This window comes from Rhinopithecus bieti, unplaced genomic scaffold, assembly GCF_001698545.2.
Source record: "Rhinopithecus bieti isolate Rb0 unplaced genomic scaffold, ASM169854v2 scaffold_27006, whole genome shotgun sequence".
NCBI classification, from domain to species: Eukaryota; Metazoa; Chordata; class Mammalia; order Primates; family Cercopithecidae; genus Rhinopithecus; species Rhinopithecus bieti.
Window position 1 is genome coordinate 1,300,354 of NW_016813373.1, and position 23,600 is coordinate 1,323,953.

The 23,600-nt window shown below is 39.0% G+C and overlaps 1 protein-coding gene across 9 annotated transcripts in view; it reads left to right on the forward strand.

Annotated features, from left to right (window-relative positions):
* The window catches only part of RGSL1 (regulator of G protein signaling like 1), a 106,869-nt gene that overhangs the window by 55,209 nt on the left and 28,060 nt on the right, over positions 1-23,600 (forward strand). For 8 of the 9 annotated variants that reach the window (XM_017848131.1, XM_017848136.1, XM_017848138.1 and 5 more), the window contains 5 exons: positions 11,160-11,265; positions 16,730-16,923; positions 19,362-19,479; positions 19,893-20,013; positions 21,790-21,919. In XM_017848131.1, coding sequence (XP_017703620.1) covers positions 11,160-11,265; positions 16,730-16,923; positions 19,362-19,479; positions 19,893-20,013; positions 21,790-21,919 — 669 coding nt within the window. The remainder of the gene's footprint in view (positions 1-11,159; positions 11,266-16,729; positions 16,924-19,361; positions 19,480-19,892; positions 20,014-21,789; positions 21,920-23,600) is intronic. The other variant, XM_017848132.1, reaches the window with a different exon arrangement.

Genomic DNA, 23,600 nt, shown 5'->3' on the forward strand with positions numbered 1-23,600 from the left:
CTGGTTATGAATCCCTTTTCAGGTGGGTAGTCTGCAAATATTTTCTCCCAGCCTATGTATTGCCTGTTTATTTTGATAATTGTTTTTGTTACTGTGAATAAATTTTAGGATGTAAACCTATTTGTATATTTTATTTTGGTTGCTGGTGCTTTTGAGGTCTTACATAAAAGTCTTTGCCCAGACCAATGTCCTGGAGCATTTCCCCAACGTTTCAGGTCTTAGAAGATTTTGTCTTTAATACATTTTATTTTTTTGTATACGACGAGAAATAGAGGTCTAGTTTCATTCTTCTCCATATAGTTATCCAGCTTTCTTTCTTTTTTATTTTTTATTTTTATTTTTTATTTTTTTGAGACAGTTTCACTCTTGTTACCCAGGCTGGAGCGCAGTGGTGCAATCTCAGCTCACCGCAACCTCCGCCTCCTGGGTTCAAGAGACTCTCCTGCCTCAGTCTCCCAAGTACTGGGATTACAGGCATGCGCCACCATGCCCAGCTAATTTTGTGTTTTTAGTAGAGATGGGGTTTCTCCATATTGGTCAGGCTGGTCTCAAACTCCCGACCTCAGGTGATCTGCCCGCCTCGGCCTCCCTAAGTGCTGGAATTACAGGTGTGAGCCACTGTGCCTGTCCAGTTATATAGCTTTCTTAGCACCATTTATTGAAGAGACTCAATTTCCCCACTGTATCTTCTTTGCACATTTGTTGAAGATGAGTTGGCAGTAAAGGCATGGATTTATATCTGGGCTCTGTGTTCTGTCCCATTGGTCTATGTATCTGTTTCCATGCTGCTGATTTGGTTACTGTAGCTTTGTAGTAACTTTTGAAACCAGGTAGTATGATGCTTCTAGCTTTGTCCTTTTTGCTTAGGATTGCTTTGGCTATTTGGGGGTCTTCTGTGATTTCATATAAATTGTGGGATTAAAAAAATTTCTCTGAAGAATGTGATTGGTGTTTCGATAGGATGAATCTATAAATTACTCTGGATAGTATTGTCATTTCGACAGTATTAATTCTTCCAATCCATGAGCATGGAGTAATCTTTCATTTGTATATATCTTCTTTTTTGTTTCTTTCATCAGCGTTTTGTAATTTTTCTTGTATAGATCTTTCATTTCTTTGGTTAAATCGATTCCTATATATTTTATATTTTTGTAGCTATAAATGGGATTCCTTTTTACTTTTCAGATTGTTCACTGTTGGTGTATATAAATGCTACTAATTTTTGTATGTTGATTTTGTATCCTGAAACTTTACTGGATTTGTTTATCAGTTCTAACACTGCTATTATTGTATTACGATCTTTCTCTCCTTTTACATCTATCAGTACTTTGATGCTTTGGTGTTAGGCACATAGATATTTATAATTGTTCTATCCTCTTGCTAAGTTGACCTCTTTATTACTATATAGTGACTCTCTTTGTCTCTTTTTACAGTCTTTGATTTGTTGTCTATTTTATCTGATGTAAGTATAGCTATTCTTGCCTCTTTATTTCTGCTTGTATGGAATATCTTTTTCCATCCCCCCACTTTCAGTATATGTGAAATGGGAGAGTTCCCTGAACCCCCCCACCCCGCCCCACTGCAGAAGGTGCAACAGCGGTGTGGCTCATCTGTTCGACTGCTGCATGCTCAAACCCCTTACAGAAGGAGGGGCATGCAGACAGGCAGGTGCAGGAGCCAGGGCGAGCACTTCTGGGCTCCAGCCCCACGGTAGCTTTGACAGGTGGGTTCCTGCAATTATCAGAGCCCCAGTGGGTGTGCCACAGTGCTGTTTTAGCTCTACCATCCAGAGACAGCTTAAGCGTTAACCAGCTCAGTGCCCTCTTTGTACCTGGGTTCTTGTCTGGTGTCTGGCAAGAATCAGTTCACACACAAATTTGAAGGATGGTGCATGATGGAGGTGGCTCTCAACAGAATGGAGGCAGAGGTGAAAAAGGGATGGAGCGGGGAGATGATCTTCCCCTGGAGTTTGGCTACCCCATGGCTGATCTTCTTTCTGACTGTCCCCAGTTGAAATCCTCTCAATGTTCTGATGCTCCTTCTCTCCTCTCCTTCTCTGCTGTGCCACTCTTCTGCTCCTCTGCTCTTCTGTTTGTCTGCCCATGGACCCTGGGGTTTGGGGTTTATATGGGCACAGGATGGGAGTGGGGCATGGCAGGCCAAAAGGCAACATTTGGGTACAAAAACAGGAATGCCTGTTCCCATTTAGCATTGTGGGTTTCCAGGCCTAGGGGTAGGGCCTTTGCCGGGGAACTGCCTTCTTCTACCCAGTATTTCCCTGTCTCCAGTCGATCTCATTTTCCCTCTCTGAAGAGGCACATCTAACTGCCATTAGAATATGGACGACGACCAGTCTTAGCTACTTCCTGCTGACAGGGGCATTGTTTTGGGGAAAACAGAAGTCAGATTCCTCCCAGATCTATCTAAGGGTCTCTGGCAAAATGAAGCCATCATCCAAGGCTCTGGTCGCCTGACCATTTGGAGTTTGATGGCCTAGGTGAGAGAGAAGAAACAAGTTTTATAAGGTTAAGTATGCGTGGGTTAAACATGTGTATTATACAAGGAAAGAATCTAGTGCCAAAGATTACAGAAGTAAGAAGTGAAATATACTAACAACTTGTACCCCAAGCTGTTTTACCCTAGTGAAAGAAATTAAACCTTGTACGGGAGCAGTCATACTTTAGAAGAGAGATAACTATTCTTGCCACATCTGTAGCAGTTAACAGATGCATTCTGGGAATTCTGGGGTTTGCGGACTTGCATGGTGGCCCTTAAAGCTTCTGCCTCTTTCTTGTGTCTCCCTATCTCTATTGTAAAAGACCAAGGCAGCCACTTCCAGGAGGTTCTCCAAAGTACTATCTGGTCCCAGGGCCCGTTTCTGCAACTTCTTCCTTGTATCAGGGGCTGCCTGAATAATAAATTTATCCTTTGGGGTTAGCTGTCACTTGACAGAATCAGGAGATAGATAGGTGTACTTTACCAAGGCCCTTCTTGGCCTCTCTAAGAAAGCAATGGGATTTTCTTTTCTCTCTCTCTCTCTTTTTTTTTTTTTTTTTTTTTTTTTTTTGAGACAGAGTCTCACTCTGTTGCTCAGATGAGAATGCAATGGTGCGATCTTGGCTCACTGCAACCTTCACCTCCTGGGTTCAAACGATTCTCCTGCCTCAGCCTCCTGAGTAGCTGGGATTACAGGCACCTGCCATCATGCCCGGCTAATTTTTGTATTTTTGTAGAGATGGTGTTTTACCATGTTAGCCAGGCTGGTCTTGAACTCCTGACCTCAGGTGATCCACCCACCTTGGCCTCCCAAAGTGCTGGGATTACAGGCATGAGCTACCATGCCCAGCCTGCAGTGGGATTTTCATTAAATCCCTGGTGCATCATGGATAGCTTGCTGTAATTGAGAGGCTTGGTCCTCATCCTACATAAGCCTTCCATTATGCATACCTGAAAGTGTCTCCTCTTCCAGTCCCCCATCTCGTCACTGGGATCCCATTCAGGGTCATTCACTGGTACTGCTTCTCTTCCAGGTGGATGAAGTTTGCCCCCTTCCCTGATGCTATATGTGATACAAAGCTCATCCCAAATCTCTCTGCCGCTTGCAGAGTGGCCTGCTTCTCAGTGTTCCTCAGGGTCCATTCAAAAGTAACATCACATCTTTCCAGGAGAGTGCAAATATTGGGTTCAATTCTGGAAAGCCTCTATATATCTGTCGGGGTCATCTGGAAACCTGCTAAGATCTCCCTTAATTTGCTTCAAGTCCTGTAGAGAGAAGGGGACTCAGACCTTATTGAAACCAAGTTCACCAGGCATCTGCTGGAGGGCAAGAGTGAGACCAGGGGTCTACAGGGAGGATTTCTAGGAGGGGGGGGCAAGCATGAGACTGAAGCAGGATAGGACCTTTTCTACAGAAAATGTCCAACCACCAGATGGTGTCGAAATGAATGGTTCCTTCCTGACACCAAGCCAATCCTTCATAATTTGGCCAAACTTTTGTGCAGGGGGATATGAAGCATTTTTTCCTCCAGATTCTGAGGGTCAAAGCAGTCTCAGAGGTTCAGGATACACTCCAGAGGAGTATAAGCTGGGGGTGGTGAAGACAGCAGGTTGCCCATTTTGAAAGACAGGAAAATAGAAGTGTTCCTCATTTCCTTTCCTTCTTTCAGTGAAAACTCAGGATGTGAGGGAGAGAGAAAATAGGCAGTCCTCCTTTCTCTTCCATCTTTTCATCCCTGAGTCCCAGCAACCATGGCAGATGCCACCCGTGGGTGTCACTGCAGCCTGCACCCATGAAGCAGAGAGGACCTAAAGAATAGGAATTGTCTGCATTCACCTATGTCTCCATCCCGCTACTGTTGGCAATTTTGGGTTCCCTGGGCCTTATCTATGCCATGGAGTATGGCCTCCTTTCATGAAGCAGGGATTTAGTCGGCAGGAATTGGTTTTGCCCATTTACATTGTGCCTGTTGTCTGGCTTTGAATCCTCAGATCTGGTTTTCCTTTCTAGGGCCGCAACCTGGAGCCTGGAATCGAGTTTGGGACAAAAAAAGTATTTCAGAGGCTGCATGGATCTGTTTAGATTAAATCTCAAATGGGCCCTGGCGAATTTGCAGTTATCAGTCAACAGGGGTTGCTCCTCCCTATCATAAGCAGAGTGCATGGTGGAAGGAAAGAAAAGAAAAGAAAAGAAAACAGTTTAAAGTACTAAAAACAAAGAAAAGAGAGACAGACAGAGAGACAGAGGGTGTGGAGGGAGAACTTCTTGCTTTGAGCAAATGGGTTCCTTTAATTATTGTATCTTTCCCCCAGTTTAGACCAGTGAGGATCCTTCAACCATGGGGGGAATGGCTCTGCTGGCACGGCAAACAGGAGGCACTGGCCAGCTGTCTATGCAGGGTCCCAGCGGCAGCCGTGGTTTTTTTCTACCCCCGCCCCCCGCGCCCGTGGCCATTGGGCGCAGCTGGTACATGCTGCAGACTCGCCCAGGTGCCCTAGCCAGAAGGGGAGGGGATAAGGAGAGGAGCCACTGTGCGTGGGACCCTGTGGCCATGGGTTGGGCTTCAGGGTCGCACCAAACACAAACCACAGCGTTCTGAATTGCACCTCTGATGGCTGGGCCAAATGCTCATTCTATTTAATGTCATTGCCACAGTCTGTAGCAAAATCCTTAACATTATAAAAGAAGAGATAGGAGCCATTTCAAACCGTGAAAGAAGAGATAGCACAGCAAAGTCCAGGTATCTTGGCTGATGGAGTTCCATCTTGGGGTCTTCCAGCAACAAATGATGCCTTTGTTGCCCCAGGGATTTACTTCAGTCCTATGTGATGGCTAGACCTCCGTGAAGGGAAACAGCCAATATTCCTTCACCCACAGGAAAGGGAGAGGTGGCAGGCCAGAAGGCAACATTTGGACACAAAACCAGAAATGCCTGTTCCCATTTAGGGTCGTGGGTTTCCAGGCTTGGGAGTGGGCCCTTTGCCAGGGAACTGCCTTCTTCTACCCAGTATTTCCCGTCTCTATCTCCTGTCCATATCATCTGTATGGGTGAAGTGAATTTCTTGCAGGTAGCATATAGTTGAGTCTTGTTTTTTTATCTGTTTAGCCACTCTATACCTTTTAATTGCAGGATTGAGCTCATTTACACTCAGTGTTATCAATAAGTAAGGACTTACTACTGCCATTTTGTTGCTTATTTTTCTGGTTGTTTTACAACTCCTTTCTTCGTTTTTTCCTTTCTTACTGTCTTTCTTTGTGGTGAAGTGATTTTCTCTTGTAGTATGTTTTAATTTGTTGCATTTGATTTTTAGTGAATGTATTATAGATTTTTGCATTGTGGTTACCATAAGGCTTACAAAAAACATCTTATAGATACGTTATTTTATAAAGAAGTTAATCTATCTTAGATCATAAAGAATAAAAACAAGGAAAATATTTTTTAAAAGCTTTTATACTTTAACTCCATCCCTACCACAGTTTGACTTCAGTTATCTTAATTTACTTATTACTAATGTTTTAACAGTTTCTGTAGCTATTCTCATTTTTGATAGCTTTGTCTTTTGGGTTCATATATGTTATGAGTGGGTTGAACACCATAATTATAGTATTACAGTATTCTGGGTTTGTCTGTGTAGTTAATTTTATCAGTGCGTTTCATACCTTCAACTGCTTTTTCATTTGATTGCTTTTTTAAGTTTTCTTATCATGTTAGTGTTTTTTTCTTTCAGATCAAAAAATTCCCTTTAGTGCTTCTTGTAAAACGAGTCTAGTGTTAGTGAATTCTTTCAGCTTTCGTTTGTCTAGGGAAGACTTTACCTCTCCTTTATATTTGAAGGATAACTTTTCTGGATACAATATTCTTGCATGGCAGTGTTTTTCTTTCAGCACTTTGAAAATGTTGTTCAACTTCCTGCTGGTCTGTATGATTTCTATTGAGAAGTCTGTTATTAGATGAACTGGAGGTCCCTTATATGCTATTTGCCTCTTTTCTATTTCTGGTTTTTTGTTTGTTTGTTTGTTTGTTTTGTATTTTTCTGTCTGTCCTTGACTTTTAGGTGTTTGATTATTATAGTCCTTGGGGTAGTCTTATTTGGGTCAAATCTGTTTGGTGTTCTCTGACCTTCCTGTACCTGGATATTTATCTCTTTCTCAAGTTTTGGAAAGTTTTCAGCTATTATTGTTTTTTAAATAAATCTTCTATCCCTTGCTCTTGCTCAACTCCCTCTCAAACACCAGTAATTCAATTTTCTCTTTTGAGATAACTTTCTATATCTTGTAGGCAAACTTTATTGATTTTTATATTTTTTCTTCTTTTTTCTCCTCTGACTATATATTGAAAATAGACTGTCTTCAAGCTCACTGGTCCTTTCCTCTCCTTGATCCATTTTGCTTTGAGAGCCTCTAATGAATTTTTCAGTTCAGCAAATGTATTTCTAAGTTCCAAGATTTCTGTTTAACTTCTTTTATTATTTCAACTTCTTTGTTAAATTTCTTCAATGGATTTCTGAATTATTTTTCTGTGTTATCTTGGAGATCACTGAGTTTTCTTAAAACTACTATTTTGAATTCTTGGTCAGAGAGCTCACATATCACCATCTCCTTAGTGTTATTTTCAGGTTCCTTGTTTTGGTCCTGGGAAAGGAAGATTGTGGTTCTCTGTTTGCTCTTGTTTCTTGTGGGCCTACATATGTGTCTTTGCATTGAAGGGTTATTTATTCCAGTCTTCTCTGTCTGACTTGTTTTGTTTTTTATTGAATATATTTGCTTAGAGGTTTTTTTTGTTGCTTGTTTGTTTTGATTTGGAGTTTTGTTCTGTCACCCAGACTGGAGTGCAGTGGTACAAACATGGCTCACTGCAATCTCAACTTCCTGGGCTCAAGTGATCCTCCTGCCTCTGCCCCCCAAGTAGCTGGGACTACAGGTAAGCACCACTATACCCAGCTAATTTTTTTTTTTTTAATAGAGATGATGTCTCACCATGTTGCCCAAGCTGGCCTGCTAGGTCACGGCCTCCTTTTCAGCTCTAGGAGGTATCTAAACCTCTGAATTGCCTCACTTCTAGTAAAGGATTGGAGTACTGCTCTTCCCAAATGGAGGGGATCCCAAAGGGAATATCCTGGCAGTGTGGGAAGGCTAGTTAGGGGTTTGTGCATATGGGACCTGTGGGACAAACCTCCTACAGTGTGATGTTGCTAAACAGTCACTCTAATTTGATGTCTCCTTTGACTGATTTATAGAGCAGAGTTTCCAGAACTGGGGATGGTGGTCCCACCTCCCCGCTTTGCCTGTCCTCAGGAACAAATTTCTCTTCAGGCACTCTGAATTCTTCCCATGAAGATGTTTCCCCTGCCAGAAAACCCAAGATGGTGGAGAAGCTTGTTTTAAACCTCAATCTCACTTTTTCCATGGTAGAAACAGCACGTTGGGGGAAAGTTTTCCATGCACTTGTTGCTGGGCATAATGCGGGGAGGGGTATCTCAGATGTGGAAGTCCAATTCTCTTACCATCTGCTCAGAGTTTTTTCACTTCTCTGCATCCCTGGGAAATGTCTCATATTATATTTGAGTTCCAGGATATTTCTGGCAACAATCCTAGCGTTGTACATTTGTTTTTGTTTTTCTGGATTGTGGTGGGTGGAGAGTGAAGCTAGCATCCTTCCGGTTTTTCTGGATTGTGGTGGGTGGAGAGTGAAGCTAGCATCCTTCCGTGCTGCCATTTTGGTACTCTATGTTACTATTTTTTATTTGTCCCTTCTGTTCTATGTTTCTTTTTCTTTCCTTTTCATTTTCTTTTAGATTAAGATGGGGGTGTAGGTCAATAATTTTTATATTTTTTCTCCAGTAATGTGTTTTCTTCTTCTTTTAGTGATTACCATATCGATTTCCAAATGCATCCCTGACATACTGGAGTTTGATGTAAACCAGTATTCCTAATGAATATGTATTATTGTTTTATGAGTCAATATTTATTTAGGCTAACTCACATATTTACCTTTTCTTTCTTTTTCGTTGATTTTACTCCCCAAGTTGCCATCTAGAAATTCTTTTATGTCTAAAGAACACCCTTTGATATTTCCTTTAGTGTTCATCTGAAAAATGTCTTTATTTTGCTTTTATTTCTGAGGAATATAGTTTCTGGATGTAGAATTCTTCTTGGAGTTGTTTCCTATTAACACTTTGAAAATGTTATCCCGTTGTCTGTTGGCTTCCTTACTTCAATTTGAGGAGTCACCTGTCAGTTTTCATTGACATTGCTTAGTAGAAGAAAATAGTTCTTTTTTCCCCCTTTTCTTTACTATAATATGCCTCAGGTTTTATGCTGCTTGTAGCTTTGGAACTTCTGGACTAGATATCTTTTGTCAGTTTTAGGGAATTTTCAATTATTATCTCTTTGTATTTTTCCTGCTCCATTCCATCTATCCTGATAATTTTATTTTACATATTTTTGACTTTTTAAGTGTATTTTGTATACTTTTTTCTGTATTTTCCATGTTTCCTCCTCTGTGTGTTTCAGTCTGGATATGTCCTTTGCATCTAACTCCTAGTTCAACAATTTTCTCTTTAGTTGTGTATAATCTGTCATTCAACTCATCTACCAGTTATTACTTTTCTTACTTGTAATCATTAAATAATTTTTTATTTCTAGAATTTCCATTTTTTCATAATATTATCTATTTTGATATTTTCCTTTCTTTAAAGTTCATATTTGAATTTTCTGTGCTTATTTCAAGTACCATTTCCCCACCCCCCCTTGGTTTTTGGAGAAATCTTTTAAAATATCTTGTTATTTCTGCTTGATTTATGAACATCATTGGTGAAAATTTGTAGAGCCAGTTTGAACCTCTGGATGAAGTTATTTTCCTCCAGAGAGGATTTTTACTTCTGACATACACTAAACTAGTAGCATCCAAATAACCTTAATTTACCCAGGGATTAAGTTGTTTCAAAGCTAGTTCTCATTCCCTTGATGATGAGCTGTTTCTTGTTTTCTCAGCTCTTTGGAGTTTCAACTGAAAGCTTGGGGTGTTTATCAGGGCCTCTTCTCCTTTGCTGTTTTGTAATTTTTGCCCCCTTCTGCCCTGAGAATCTGCCAAAAGCTCTGCTAAATTCCCCAGTAGCAATTTGTTTACATAATTGTCAAATGTCTTAAGAATAAAAGCTATGTCCAATGTTTTGCCCATTTGCTAAAGACCTATGGCTTTGTCTTGTGTCCCATTGTGACTTTAACACTGCAAATGCCTTTAGGGTGGCGAAAGTATTGTTATAAACTGACATTCCTGGTTTTTAGCATCCTCATTGTTTCTAACCTCTATATGTTGATGTTGTTTTGTCTTAATTTGTTATAAATTTACTTTCACTTTGAAAGCGTATTATTTTTATCCAGTATTTCTAGGTGTTTTGTATTGGGAGAGTTTTTGTTTTGTTTCATTTTTATGTTATATCTGGTCTTCCATAGTCTAGATTTTATTTTTTCACTTAGTTGCATTTGTTTAGATCCAACATATATTTCTATTGCTTTTAATACTTTTTGTATGCTTTCCGAAAGTATTGCCAAGCTACACACAAATTTCCTGTGTGGGTACATTCTATTTAAAAATTGTTTTAAAACAATAACTATATAACTAGGTCATGTTCTAATTTCTGTAAGTCAGATGAGTAACACACCATCTATGCCTTTGATGAGTTCATAGTCTATGTTTTCTTCTACAACATCAACCTCAAAGGGCACTTATAATACTGAAATTCATGAAATCTATTGTTCTTCAATAATAATGTTTTGTTTTTATTATTTAAAATTATTTTTATAGACAGAGTCTTACTCTGTTGACCTGGCTGAAATGCAATGGTGTCATCATAGCTCACTGCAGCCTCAAACTCCTGGGCTCAACTGATCTTCTTGCCTGAGCCTTCCAAGTAGCTAGGACTGCAGGTGCACACAACCACACCCAGTTAATTAGAGATGGGGTCTCACTGTGTTGTCCAGACTGATTTTAATATCCCAGCCTCAAGTGATCCTCCTACTTTGGCTTCCCAAAGTGCTGGGATTATAGGCATGAGCCACTGTGCCCAGGCAATAATGATGTTTTGATATATGCGAGAGAATAACAGTTTCTAAATGGCAATAGGGAACCAGACACCCATTCTGAACTTGTATGGTGTGCTAGAATATCATTTGAGAAGCTTACAGAAGCAGCATCCTTGGGAAAGAAAATGGTTTTTATTAAAACAAGAAGATGGAGGGAACTCTTAAAGAAGTCAACAATCTGTGAAAGATTGCTTATTACAAAGCAGGGATTCCAGGGGACAAGTGGAAAGATTTAAGGTAGGACAATAGAAGTGTCAAGGAAAACAGCTGATCGGAGGAGGCCTGACATTTGGCATTAACTAATGTAACGAGGACAGAGGCAATCTCTCTGAGGAAGGTGGGCGCTAGACCTAAAGGCCAACATACTTAGATAACATAACCGGGACTGATGTTCATGTCAGGGGTATCAGTCATCTCTAAGTCTGTTCTTAACACTAATGAGCTGAGATGGCAGCAGTTGTGGGAACAGTGGTTTTTTCACATGAACTTAATGTCTGAAAAATGTCCTTGCTACTTTTTGTCTTTTCATTGCTTATAATATAGTGTTCTCCAACTTCGTGATTTTTTTTTCTTTTAGATTTTAAAGTGGAAATTATCAAGGAACCAAAGATATTTTCACGCTCAAATAGGAAAATGTCCTTCCTCAAAAAAGCTCTTGTAAGGAAGCCATCAATGAGACCCAGGTGAGATATAGAATCTGGCTGCAGCAACATCTTCAGGCACATCCTTTTGAAAAATCTCAATATGTCTAATGGCAAACTTATCTCTCTGTGTGTAGGTTTTCAGACCCTTTTCCATATACAATACATAAGGCACAGATACTCTTAGTATTTTAAATCATTTATTTTCTAAAATCAGCACTATGCGATGTATATATGTTATACAATAACTTTCCAAACTTAAACTATCATAGACATCTCATGTCAGTAAGTGCAGATCTACCTCCTTCCATGGGTGTACTATAACTTATATAGACATTTACATTGTCTTTAATGTTTTAATTGCTATACACAATATCACAATAAACATCTTTGTACCCGTTTCTTTGCCTATTTGTGTCTTCTGGATTATGTACTGCTGTAGTAGCCTCCTAACCGGTTCCTTACTTCTTGTCTCTCTCCACTTACAATCAATCTGAGAATCAAACTGTGATAAGGTCCCACAACTAGGCAAAGACCCTGTGGCCTTTGCTTTCAGGAGTGCCCACCCACCTTTCTGTCCATGTACCTCAGCATAAGTGCCACCTTACATAAAAATTTCTCCAAATATTATGTTTGCTATAACTTCCTTCTCTTCTGAAATCCTAAATGTCTAAAGTACAGTATCAAGCATTTATATGTACTACTTTTTACTGATCTTTACTTTTTAGGTATGTTTTCCAACTTCTTGACTTGACCATAATTTTCTTGTGGGCCACAGCATTCACTTACTCATGTATTCATTTTCATTCAGTTACTGTCTATTATCTGTCATGGCAAGCTATATAAAAGGTCCTCTTCTAGATGTTGAGGATATGGTAGAACATACACATTGCTCTGGCGGAATATTTTGCATAGAAAAAATTCCCACAAAACATTTTCTTTTTTAAATTAATTTGTTTTTCTTGAGACAGAGTCTTACTTTTTGTGTCCCAGCTGGAGTGCAGTGACTTAATCACAGCTCACTGCAGCCTCGACCTCCCTGGGCTCAAGTGATCCACCTGCTTCAGGCTACTGAGTAGCTGGGACTACAGGCACATGCCACGATGCCTGGCTTTTTTTTTTTTTTTTTTTTTTTTTTTTTTTTTTTTTGGTAGAGACTGGGTCTTGCCATGTTGCCCAGGTTGGTCTCAAACTCCTGGGCTCAAGTGATCCTCCCACCTCAGCCTTCCAAAGTGCTGAGATTACAGGTATTTGTACCCAGCCAAGAATGCTTTCGTTTATTGATGACATTCATTGAGGGTGATAAGTCTTTTGTCTCGTCTAACCACTGTAGATAGATCTTCCTCCCTTTCAGCAACTGAAATTATTCTCTGAGGTTCAATCATTTGTCACTTTTGCTTTTCCGATTTGTTCTAGTCAATGATCTCCAGTATGTCTATAGAAATACTTATTTTTCAATTTTGTTAAGCGTGAATACCACAGAAGTCTTAAATCACATATCTGTAAGATATTTGAGTCCTAGAAGACATATCAGGGTCATATCGTCTAGTTTCGTGACTTCAGTTAAGACCAAGCAGAATAGCTCACGGATACTACAGTTGCAATTCTCTTAAACCTTTTCCCTATCCCTTATTCAATAAGTAAATGACTATTGATTATATACTGTATTCTAGACCCTCTGAGTTCTAATGATGCAAAAATAAGACATAAGACATAGTCCTTGCCCTTAATCTAATTATGTAACTAAAGAAAATGCAAGGCTGACCTTAAAATGTCATGATACAATATTAGCTAATTACTATGGTAGTGAAAGGAGAGAGAAATTTTGAGTGAGGATCAGGAAAAGTTAGAATATCAGAAGATGCTCAGAATAGCATGTGCAAATTCAATTGCAAAGAAATTAGAGTATTTTGTAGGTAGGGATAAACCCTACTCAAAGGTGAAGATAAAACACAAAGCTATAAATTCATTAATATAAATGTACTATTCAAAGACTTGAAAGTAGTCCAGTGATGTTGAAGTATAGAGTGCATGTGGCGAGGGGACATAAAACATAAAAAGCCAGATTGAGACCAAATAATTAGAAAAAGGTATTGGGTAGATTATTAAGGAATTTGCATTGATTAAATGGCAATGAGGGTATTCTTTGGGGTTTGCTGGAGCAGTGGGTGGCAGAAATATCTACTATATAGATTTTTAAAATATTACTCTGACAGAAATGAGAGTATAAGGAGTCAGACATCCAGAGGTTGAAGGCAGAGATAATGTAGTTGGAAGGTCTTTGCAGTGTTCAGGAAAATGATGAAGATCTGAAGTAAACAGTGGAAGTGGAAATCGAAGGGAAAATACAGATGTACAAAGCAATGAAGGGAGAAAATCAGACTTCTGGAATGGTAGAGCAAGAACCTTGTAAGTAGTCTCTCCATAAAAGTAAAACTGGGAAAACTTGGCAAAAAGAATTTCAGAACTCTGTAAATTAACTGAAGGCATATAACAAATAAAAAATTGCTCATCCAAGAAAACTACCAAACCTCAGTAAGAATAGTGTAATCTGTGCCATTTTAACTTGTAATCACTCACATCACCAACAAGCTTCACAGTCATGAGTACCAGCCATCTTGCTGCCAGCAGAGGGCACTGATATGGTCTGGAGCTCCACAAAAAAGCCAATGACCAGGAGCACTGTCAAAACCAATAGTACGCCTCATGGCCCAAAAATTGGGAGGCCACTATCACAGCCACTTAAGGCAGTACTAGTTCAGCAAGCAGTAAAACATTTAAAAGTAAAAAAGGGAAATCTGGGAGCAAGATATTCCCAAGGGACTGTGCAAATGCTGTGCAGACGCTCAAGAGAGACCAAAGAGGAACCCAGTTATCTATTTATCATTGGGTTATCATAAGGCCCTGAAAACTAGTATAAAAAAGAAAATTAAGAATTAAAAAGAGAAAAAAATGAGCAGACACTTCAGTAGCCACACACTTCAGGGGAGATATATGCCACAGAACTAGCCCAAGTAAGACATTTAACAAAAAACAAAATATAAAAAGCAAACAAAACCATCAACAGCAGCAACCTTTGGTGGATGTGTGATGGGGTATAAATTCAGACTCCAGGCTTGCAATAATATATTATCCCAAATTCAACTTTAAACAAAAAATTATAAGACACATACACAAACAAAATCCGAGGAAATTATGGTCCATCCACAGGGCGAATAAAGGCAGTCAACAGAAACTCTCTTTAGGGTAATTCAGATGTAAGACTAAATACTTCCAAGCAATAGGTTCAAAAAACTAAAGAAAATCATGTCTTAAGAATGAAAGGAAAGTATGACGATAATTAATCAAATATAGAATATCAATAATGAGATAGAAATTATAAAATATAATGAAAAAATCTGGAGTTGAAAAGTACATAACTGAAATGAAAAATTTACTGGAGGCAATCAATAACAGATTTAAGTTGACAAAAGAGTCATAGAGATCCACACATAGACACATCATAATCAAACTGTTGAAATATAAAGACAGAAAAATCTTCAGTGCTGCAGGAGAAAAAGAACATATATTCAGGGGAACTACAGCAAGATTAAAGTTTATTTCACATCAGAAACAATGATACCAAAAGTAGTGAGATTATATATTTAAACTAAACTCAAAGAAAATAAATAATAACTGCTAGTGTGTAGTACATAAAATAAAGAGAAAAACATAGAAAATCCAGGTAAATAAGTTAATTTTTTGTAGCGATCAATAAAATTGTTAAACTGTAAGATATATTGACCAGGGGAAAAGAGATGATACAGATAATAAAAATCTGGGTTTAAAGAGGGCATATAATCACTGCCCTGCAGAAATTAATAAGATTGTAAGGAAATGCAAGAAACAAACTAGGCAACTTAGATGCAATATATAAATTTCTAGAAACACCCAAATCATTGAAGTAAGCTAGCTACTTTTCAAGGAAAAGTAGAAAATGTGAATAAATCTATAATAAGAAAAAAATCAAATTAGTAATTTAAAATTTTCTCACATAGAAACACTCAGGCACAGACAGCTTCACTGGAGAACTCTATGAAATATTTAAAGGATAAATAATGTCAGTATTCCATGAACTCTTTGAGGAAGCAGAGAAAGAAGGAACACTTGCTGACTTATTCTATGAAGCCAGTATTTTCCTGATCCCAAAGCCAGACCAAAGACATCATAAGAAAAGAAAACCACAGACCAACACTCTCTCTAGTTTCTAATGAAAATGAAAACTTTCAATACAATATTAGCAAATCAAATCCAGCAATATATAAAAAAGATCAGTGGACAGGCATGGTGGCTCATGCCTATAATCTCAGCACTATGGGAAGCCGAGGTGGACAGATTGCTTGAGCTCAGGAGTTTAACACAAGCCTGGGCAACATGGTGAAACTCCATCTCTACCAAAAAAAATAAAAATGCAAACATTATTAGCGGGGAATGGTGGTGCATGCCTGTAATTACAGCTACTTGGGGGCTAAGTGGGGAGATCTCTTGAGCCTGGGAGGTCAAGGCTGCAGTGAGCTGTGTTCATGTCACTGTACTCCAGCCTGGGTTACCAAGTGGAATTTATCCTAGGAATACAAGGAATGCAAAAACCAGTTAATACACCACATTAATAAAATAAGGGGGAAGAAATTCACATGATTATCTCAGTTGATGTAGAAAAAAGGTTTTACAAAATCCAACACACACGTGTGATTTTAAAACTCTCAATAAAATTAGAATAGAAGGGAACTGTCTCATTCTGATTACGGGCATCTATTAAAAATCTATGGCTAACATTATACTTAATGAAATAGGTGTATAAAGGAAGAAGAAGTTGGTCAAGATGTGGGTGTGTGTAGAGAGGTTTAAATAATAACTATAACATAAAGATGAGGTTTGATGTGGGCAGTTGAAATGTAGAAGTGGAGCTCATGGGAACTGGAGATATAATTTCACCATATCAATAAAATTTAAAATCACTTCCTCATATCAATAAAAATTGAAATCACAGAGGAGGCACAGATTACCCAGGAAAAACCATAAAGCAAAAGAATAGAGGATTAAGGATGAAACATTAGGGGCACCTTTATTTGAGGAGCAGTGAAAGAAGAAATCAGCAAAGGAAATTTAGAATCATTAATTGAAAACTGCTAATCATGCTCCACCTCACAGAAATGACTGCTAATTAAGAGTTGTTTTAAATCCATAATGTAAAAAGAGAATTCCCTTGAAAAAATTGTCCCCATTAAAATATCTACCTTCATCTTCCATTGGGAAGGAAGATATTGGACAAAGCTTAGAAACGGTACTTAAAGTTCAAGTTAATCACCAAAGAAATAGACAGATTTAGCCAATCCATCCACAATGCTCTTCACATATGGCTAAAGGTCCTATAGCCTGGGCAATGCCCTTCGACATTTGCTAATTGAAACAGAATCCAGAATCATCATTCCTTTCTCTCTACCAAAGATGCTTTCTTGTTTTCCAGAAACTTGACAGAAGTCCTCTTAAATACACAGCACTTGGAGTTCTTCAGGGAGTTCCTCAAAGAACGGAAGGCTGAAAGCCCATTGCAATTCCTAATAGCTGTACAGAAGATCAGTATAGAGACCAATGAAAAGATTTGCAAGTCTCTCATAGAAAACGTAATCAAGACTTTCTTCCAAGGCCAACTCTCTCCTGGTATGCATCCTCTTCTGATCCTGTTTTCTCTCTCTTTAGTGTCTTAAGAGAATAGCCTGTCTTGTGTGAGTCCCCAGAGAGAGCGGTACAGAGCAGCAGCCACATGGGGCAATATTGAGACAGATTAAGAGGGAAGGCAAAAGCAGAGAACAGTAAGAATAAATCCAAAGTCTTAATACGAGTTGTATTACTCTGTTCTCACACTGCTATGAAGAAATTCCTGAGACTGGGTAATTTATAAAGAAAACAGGATTGACTGACTCACAGTTCCACGTGGCTGGGGAGGCCTCAGGAAACTTAAAATCATGGCAGAAGGCACCTCTTCATGGAGCAGCAAGAGAGAGAATGAGTGCCAAATGAAGGGGGAAGTCCCTAGTAAAATCATCAGCTTTCATGAGAACTCACTCACTATCATGAGAACAGCATGGGGAAATCACCCCGTGATTCATTTATCTCCACCTGGTCCTGCCCTTGATGTGTGGGGATTATTACAATTCAAGGTAAGACTTGGGTGGGGTACACAGAGCCAAACCACATCACTGCACCCCAGCCCCTCCCAAATCTCATGTTCTCACATTTCAAAACACAATCATGCCCTTCCAACATTCCCCCAAAGTCTTAACTCATTCCAGCATTAAATCCAAGTCCAAAGTCTTATCGGAGACAAGGCAAGTCCCTTCTGCCTATGAGCCTGTAAAATCGAAAGCAAGTTAGTTACTTCCTAGAAACAATGGAGATACAGGCATTGGGTTAATACACCCATTCCAAATGGGAGAAATTGGCCCAAACAAAGGAACTCAGTTCCCATGCAAGTCCAGAATCCAGTAGGGCAGTCATTAAACCTTAAAGTTCCAAAATGATTTCCTTTGACTTCATGTCTCACATCTAGGTCACACTGATACAATAGGTGGGCTCCCACAGCCTTGGGCAGCTCCACCCTTGTGGCTCTGCAGGGTACAGCCCAACTCCCAGTACCAATTTACTGTATTAGTCCATTCTCACACTGCTATGAAGAAATACCTGAGACTGGGTAATTTATAAAGAAAAGAGGTTTAATTGACTCACAGTTCCACATGGCTGGGGAGGCCTCAGGAAACTTTCAGTCATGGTGGAAGGCACCTCTCTACAGGGTGGCAAGAGAGAGAATGAGTGCCCAGCGAAGGGGGAAGCCCTTGTAAAACCATCAGATCTCGTGAGAACTCACCCACTATCACTGAAACAGCATGGGGAAATCACCCCGTGATTCAATTATCTCCACCTGGTCCTGCCCTTGACACATGGGGATTATTACAATTCAAGGTGAGATTTAGGTGGGGACACAGAGTCAAACTATATCACTAGTAAAAGGAGCCAAGTCTAAGATACTTTCACATGTATCCTCTCATTTCATTCCATTTTATTTAATTCTAAAACTAGAATTTTATTTAATCCCTGTAATATAGGGATAGGCAGCTCCACTTTACTAATGAAGAAAAGGAAACACAGAAAAGTTAACTAGCTCATACACTTGGTAGAACTTGAATTCAAATTCAAGTCATTTGACCATTAAACCAACTAGCCTGAAGTTAGATACAAAAAGCAAGAGTTAGCTGCCTGCAAAGGTGGAGTATCCACCACCCATGAACTGTGAAGAGAGTTGTACTGGGAAGGAGAACTGTATGCCTGAAAATCTTTGTTTCATAAGTTGTGTCTTATATTGTTTCCTAAGGTGGGAGGGTAAATATGGTAAATAAAATCTTGTCTAAAAGCAGAAATTGCAAGTGATGCAAAGCAGTGAAGATAAAGCCTCTTGTTTTGTCACAGATGGTACTTTTGTGTGTTTGGTTTTTGCTTGTAGTAAACCAAGATAAGAAAATAAATTTTTATGAATATAGAAAATATAGAAAAATACGTCAAATTAGCAAATCTTTATTTGTAAGCAATATTTATTTGTTGAATCTCAGGATGTTGAGATCTATACAATATTTTGAATGAGCTAGAAGAGGAATAGTGTCCACATCCTATCTTTGATTATTTTCAAATCTCATTAATGAACACAAGTTTCTGAACAACTGGAGAACCATACTGCCCTCACAATATTTACCTGGAATCTTGGGTTCCCCATCTGCCCAGCAATCTAACTATAATCCTTCTGCTCTCCCTAAATCCGAATTTTTCAAACCGGCTGCAGAAATAAGTCCTTTGAAAATTTCTTTCCCCTTAAGCACTCATCCTCAAAATTTGAATGAAACTAAATGAAGAAAAGCTTTTGGTTTACAAATGCATTTGCACATAACATTTCAAATATGCTTTGGAGATTTTCAAACAAACTATGGCGGGATCAGAGTCTAGCCAGATTGAAAATGGGGGCTGTGAGACTCTAAGATAAAAAAAACCACCACGTATCTCAGAAATGGTAGATGAGGATTACGGCTTCTTTTCTCTCTTGCATTTTCTAGAAGAAATGCTGCAGTGTGATGCCCCTATTATCAAAGAAATCACTCCCACGCGTCATGTCACCACAACCACACTATTAATTCTCCAGGGATATATTATGAAATCTATAGAAGAAAAGTGGTGAGTATACTCAGTGAAGGAAAGGATTCTTCCTGGAGTTACTCCTTGGCTTCTGAAAACCATATTCATCAAGGGTTTCATAATCCATTTTCATAGCTCATTGCCAGAGCCTCTCTACAAAATAAAAAGTCAAACTTATCTTGAACTTTCCTACCTATCTACCTCACACACACACAGACACACACACACATTTCTGTTCATTTGCATTAACAAGAAACAATACAGTGTTGCTCAGGAAGGTTAGGCTGACATTAACAAAGGTCTGATAGAGTAAGAAGATAATTTTTCAGTATTTTACCATTCCCCAATTACCACTGAGACTTCCTCAGAGGCTGAGATAGGGTTGCCTGGACTGTTATCTTTTATGTGCCAGATTTTTGTCCTGTTTGATATTCCTGATGTCCTTCTGGCAGGTTTAAAGATTATCAAGACCTGTTCCCACCTCGCCCTGAGGAGGTGGAAGTGCAAAGTGAAGTACAAATTTCGTCTAGGAAGCCCTCAAAGATAGTGTCAACTTACCTACAGGAATCCCAGGTTAGTAAAGAAGAAAGTGAAACAAGACATTAGAGACAAGAAAACCATCGTCTTGGGGATAGGTTTTTAAATCCCCATTTTGCAAAGGAGGAATCTGAAACTCAAATTATTATACTAGGAATTTAAGAAGTCCCTCTCTTCTCTACCTGTGATTAGAATCAACTGAGTAATAGGTACCGGGGTTGGACACACGGAGTTCTTCTAGTTGAAAGTTAGTGTGGAGGACTTGGACTGGCAATGAAGCAAAGTGGTTTTGCTGGTCCTCTGCACCCAAATTAAACTTACAAACCCAGTCACTGGTCTAACGGAACAAATTGGACCTCCACTTACCAGGGTGAGCCTCTTACTGTATAACAAAAGGTGAGCTTGAAACAGGTGTCTTGCAAACAAACCAGAGAGAGAATGCAAAGTACTGAGAACACCATTTCCTTCTTTCAAACTGTCTAGCTCATTCTTTGTCCTGTGGGAGGACAGAAAAAAAGGAAGAAAGAGGAGACAGGAATGTTACTCAGGAAAGTCTCTATACGGTTCGAGAACAACAACAACAACAAAAAATACATGCCCCCTTAGAGAATCACTTGCTCACTGTGTTTTAGAGTTCGTCAGTATCAGAAAAATTTTAGCCCAGCTTGATCTGACTCCAAAGATCATTCTAAGATATCTCAGAAAATAATGCCTAAGTCCATTGATCCAATACTCAGGGATGAAAATGTGTTACTCTTCCTTTTCTCCTCTGTATTTCCTCCATATATGAATAAACTCCATGTCAGGGCACCATGAATGGTCATATGGACTACTAAAAAGAATACTGTACCCAGAACCAGTGCACTTGGTTTAATTTCAGATCTTCCAGTTCTTAGAAAATAAGATAAAAGGAAACCAACATGTACTTAATACCTACTCTTTGTCAAGCATTGCATTGGGGTTTACATATAACCACTAAGTCTCACTGCAACCCTGAAGGGCTATTGTTTCTAGCTTACACATGGAGACATGGAGACATAGGTTAAGTAACCTGACCCAGATTACACAATTCGGTTCTGAGAAGCTGAGCTCCAGACTCAAACTTTTTGATCCCAAATTCAGTGCTTTTTATACTTCACTGCTTTCTGTCTAAAGCCATGCTTATGTTGTTTCCCTCTCTGTAGACTGAGATAACTGAACTAGTTAATCAACAAGAGTCTTTCTGGCTCTAAGTATCAATTTCTTGAAGGACAAATAAAATGTACAGTGGTTCCTAGGTACCTATTAAAAAACAGATGAAGAAACTTATGAAATTCATGTGCGTGCATGTGTGTGTGTGTGTGTGTGTGTATGTAGGTGTATGAGTGGGTGCAAATAATTATATATATATTTTTAAACACTTAGAAATGGTTTTGCTCATTTCCTTATTCCTTCAGTGTTTTCAAATTTGCCTGAGCCTTTGGTTCTTTATTTCTGTCCTCTTTTCTTCCAGTTTTTAGCTCTCATGCTCCCTCTCCCAATCACAGCATCTCACATCTTCACTGTTGAAAGGCTATGGTAGAAGGAGCATGGGTAAATGGCTCCAGTCTGTTGAAGCTGGAATCTTTCACCCACCAGCTACTTAATTACGGGTAGATTATACAATCTCTCTAACCTGAGTTTCCTCACCTTTAAATTGGAGCTGAAAATTATCCCTTTATGGAGGTGTTGTGAGGATTAAATGTAATGAATGCCAAGTTTTGGCACACAGTAGACTCTCAGTGAACAGCAACTATACTAATGAACATGTTATACTCCTCTTTCTTTCCCCAGAAGAAAGGCTGGCTGAGAATGATCAGCTTTATCAGGAGCTTTTGCAAGTACCGCAGATTTATGTTGAATCCTAAAAAGCGCCAGGAATTTGAAGACTATCTTCACCAGGAAATGCAAAATAGCAAGGAAAGTAAGTCATTTCTGTATTTACCCCCACTCCCTGTTGATATTTTAGCCATGAGGGTCAGCCCGCATAAAATGCTTATTGCTTTGTGTCATGCCTGTGGCAGCCTGGAGTCTAGCAAAAAAACCCCAGGTCCTGTGTGCAAAACCAAGCCCAGGCCTGCCTAGAGAGGATGCAAGCCCAGAGGTCTTTGCTTAAGGAACAAGCAAGGGTAGAGAATAATTAACCTAAGGCACTGCAAAATCTCTCATTTTACAAAATAATTTCCTTGTGTTTCTGAATTTGCTCTTTAAAAATTATTTTCAAAATTTTCTGCTTATAAAGTAATACATACTGTTAATAAAGAAAGAGGAAACAACAATTACAGAAATATATAGTATAGAAGTGAAATTCCCTCAAGAGATAACATTGTTGATGCTTGTAAACCTACCTCCTAATTCTTTTTCTGTATATGTATCTTAATATTTACTTTTCCCACAAAATTGATCCCACATATTTGATTTGTAATTTGCTTTTTTTTTTTTTTTTTGCTCAATAATGCATCTTGGACATCATTTTATATCAGTACACATATATCTGACTTGTTTTTGACTGCCATAAAATGTCCATTATATGGATTCATTCAACAGCTTCACTCATTCATTCATTCATTTAACACACTTTTCGAGAATCTGCTATGTGGCAAGCAGTTTGCCAGGTGCTGGAGATACAGTAGTGAACAGTACTGAGCCTGAAGCAGAGGATCTGCCCTGTAGCACCTACAGATTTCAAACAGAAAATACAAGCCACAGATATTGGAGCCGGAGTGCCTGGGTTTGAATCTGCTACTTTCTAGTTGAAGGACTTTGTATCTCTGTTTTCTCATCTGTAGAATGGGAATGAGAATTGTTTCTATTTCACAGGGTTATTAGAACTATGCTTGGCAATAGTACATGCTATAAGAGGGTTAGCTAGTGTTACTACCATTATTATATAATCGTGATGAGTGATCCCAATGATAATTGCAGGGAGATCCTATTAGTCAAGGCACAGGGTCAGAGAAAATGTCTCCCAGAAAATGACATAAAGTTGAGTTTTCAGAAATGACCAAGTTAGGTAGGTGGGATGGGAGGAGAGTGATTTCTAGGTATGCACAGAATCATAAAATAAGAAAGAGGACGGTGCAATTCAGAAACTGCAATCAGGCCAATTGGACTAGAGATTAATGAGATGGGGCAAATGCTTGAGATGAGACTGGAAAGATTGGCAGTGACAAATCATGACTCTTTTGATGACATTTGAGTTGTTCCAACTTTCACTTAAACAATGCTGCAACCATAGAAACCTTAGAAGAAAACCTAGGCAATACCATTCAGGACATATGCATGGGCAAGGACTTCATGTCTAAAACACCAAAAGCAATGGCAACAAAAGCCAAAATTGACAAATGGGATCTAATTAAACTAAAGAGCTTCTGCACAGCAAAGAAACTACTATCAGAATGAACAGGCAACCTACAGAATGGGAGAAAATTTTGCAATCTACTCATCTGACAAAGGGCTAATATCCAGAACCTACAAAGAACTCAAACAAATTTATAAGAAAAAAACAACCCCAACAAAAAGCTGGAAAAGGATATGAATAGACACTTCTCAAAAGAAGACATTTATGCAGCCAACAGACACAAGAAAAAATGCTCATCATCACT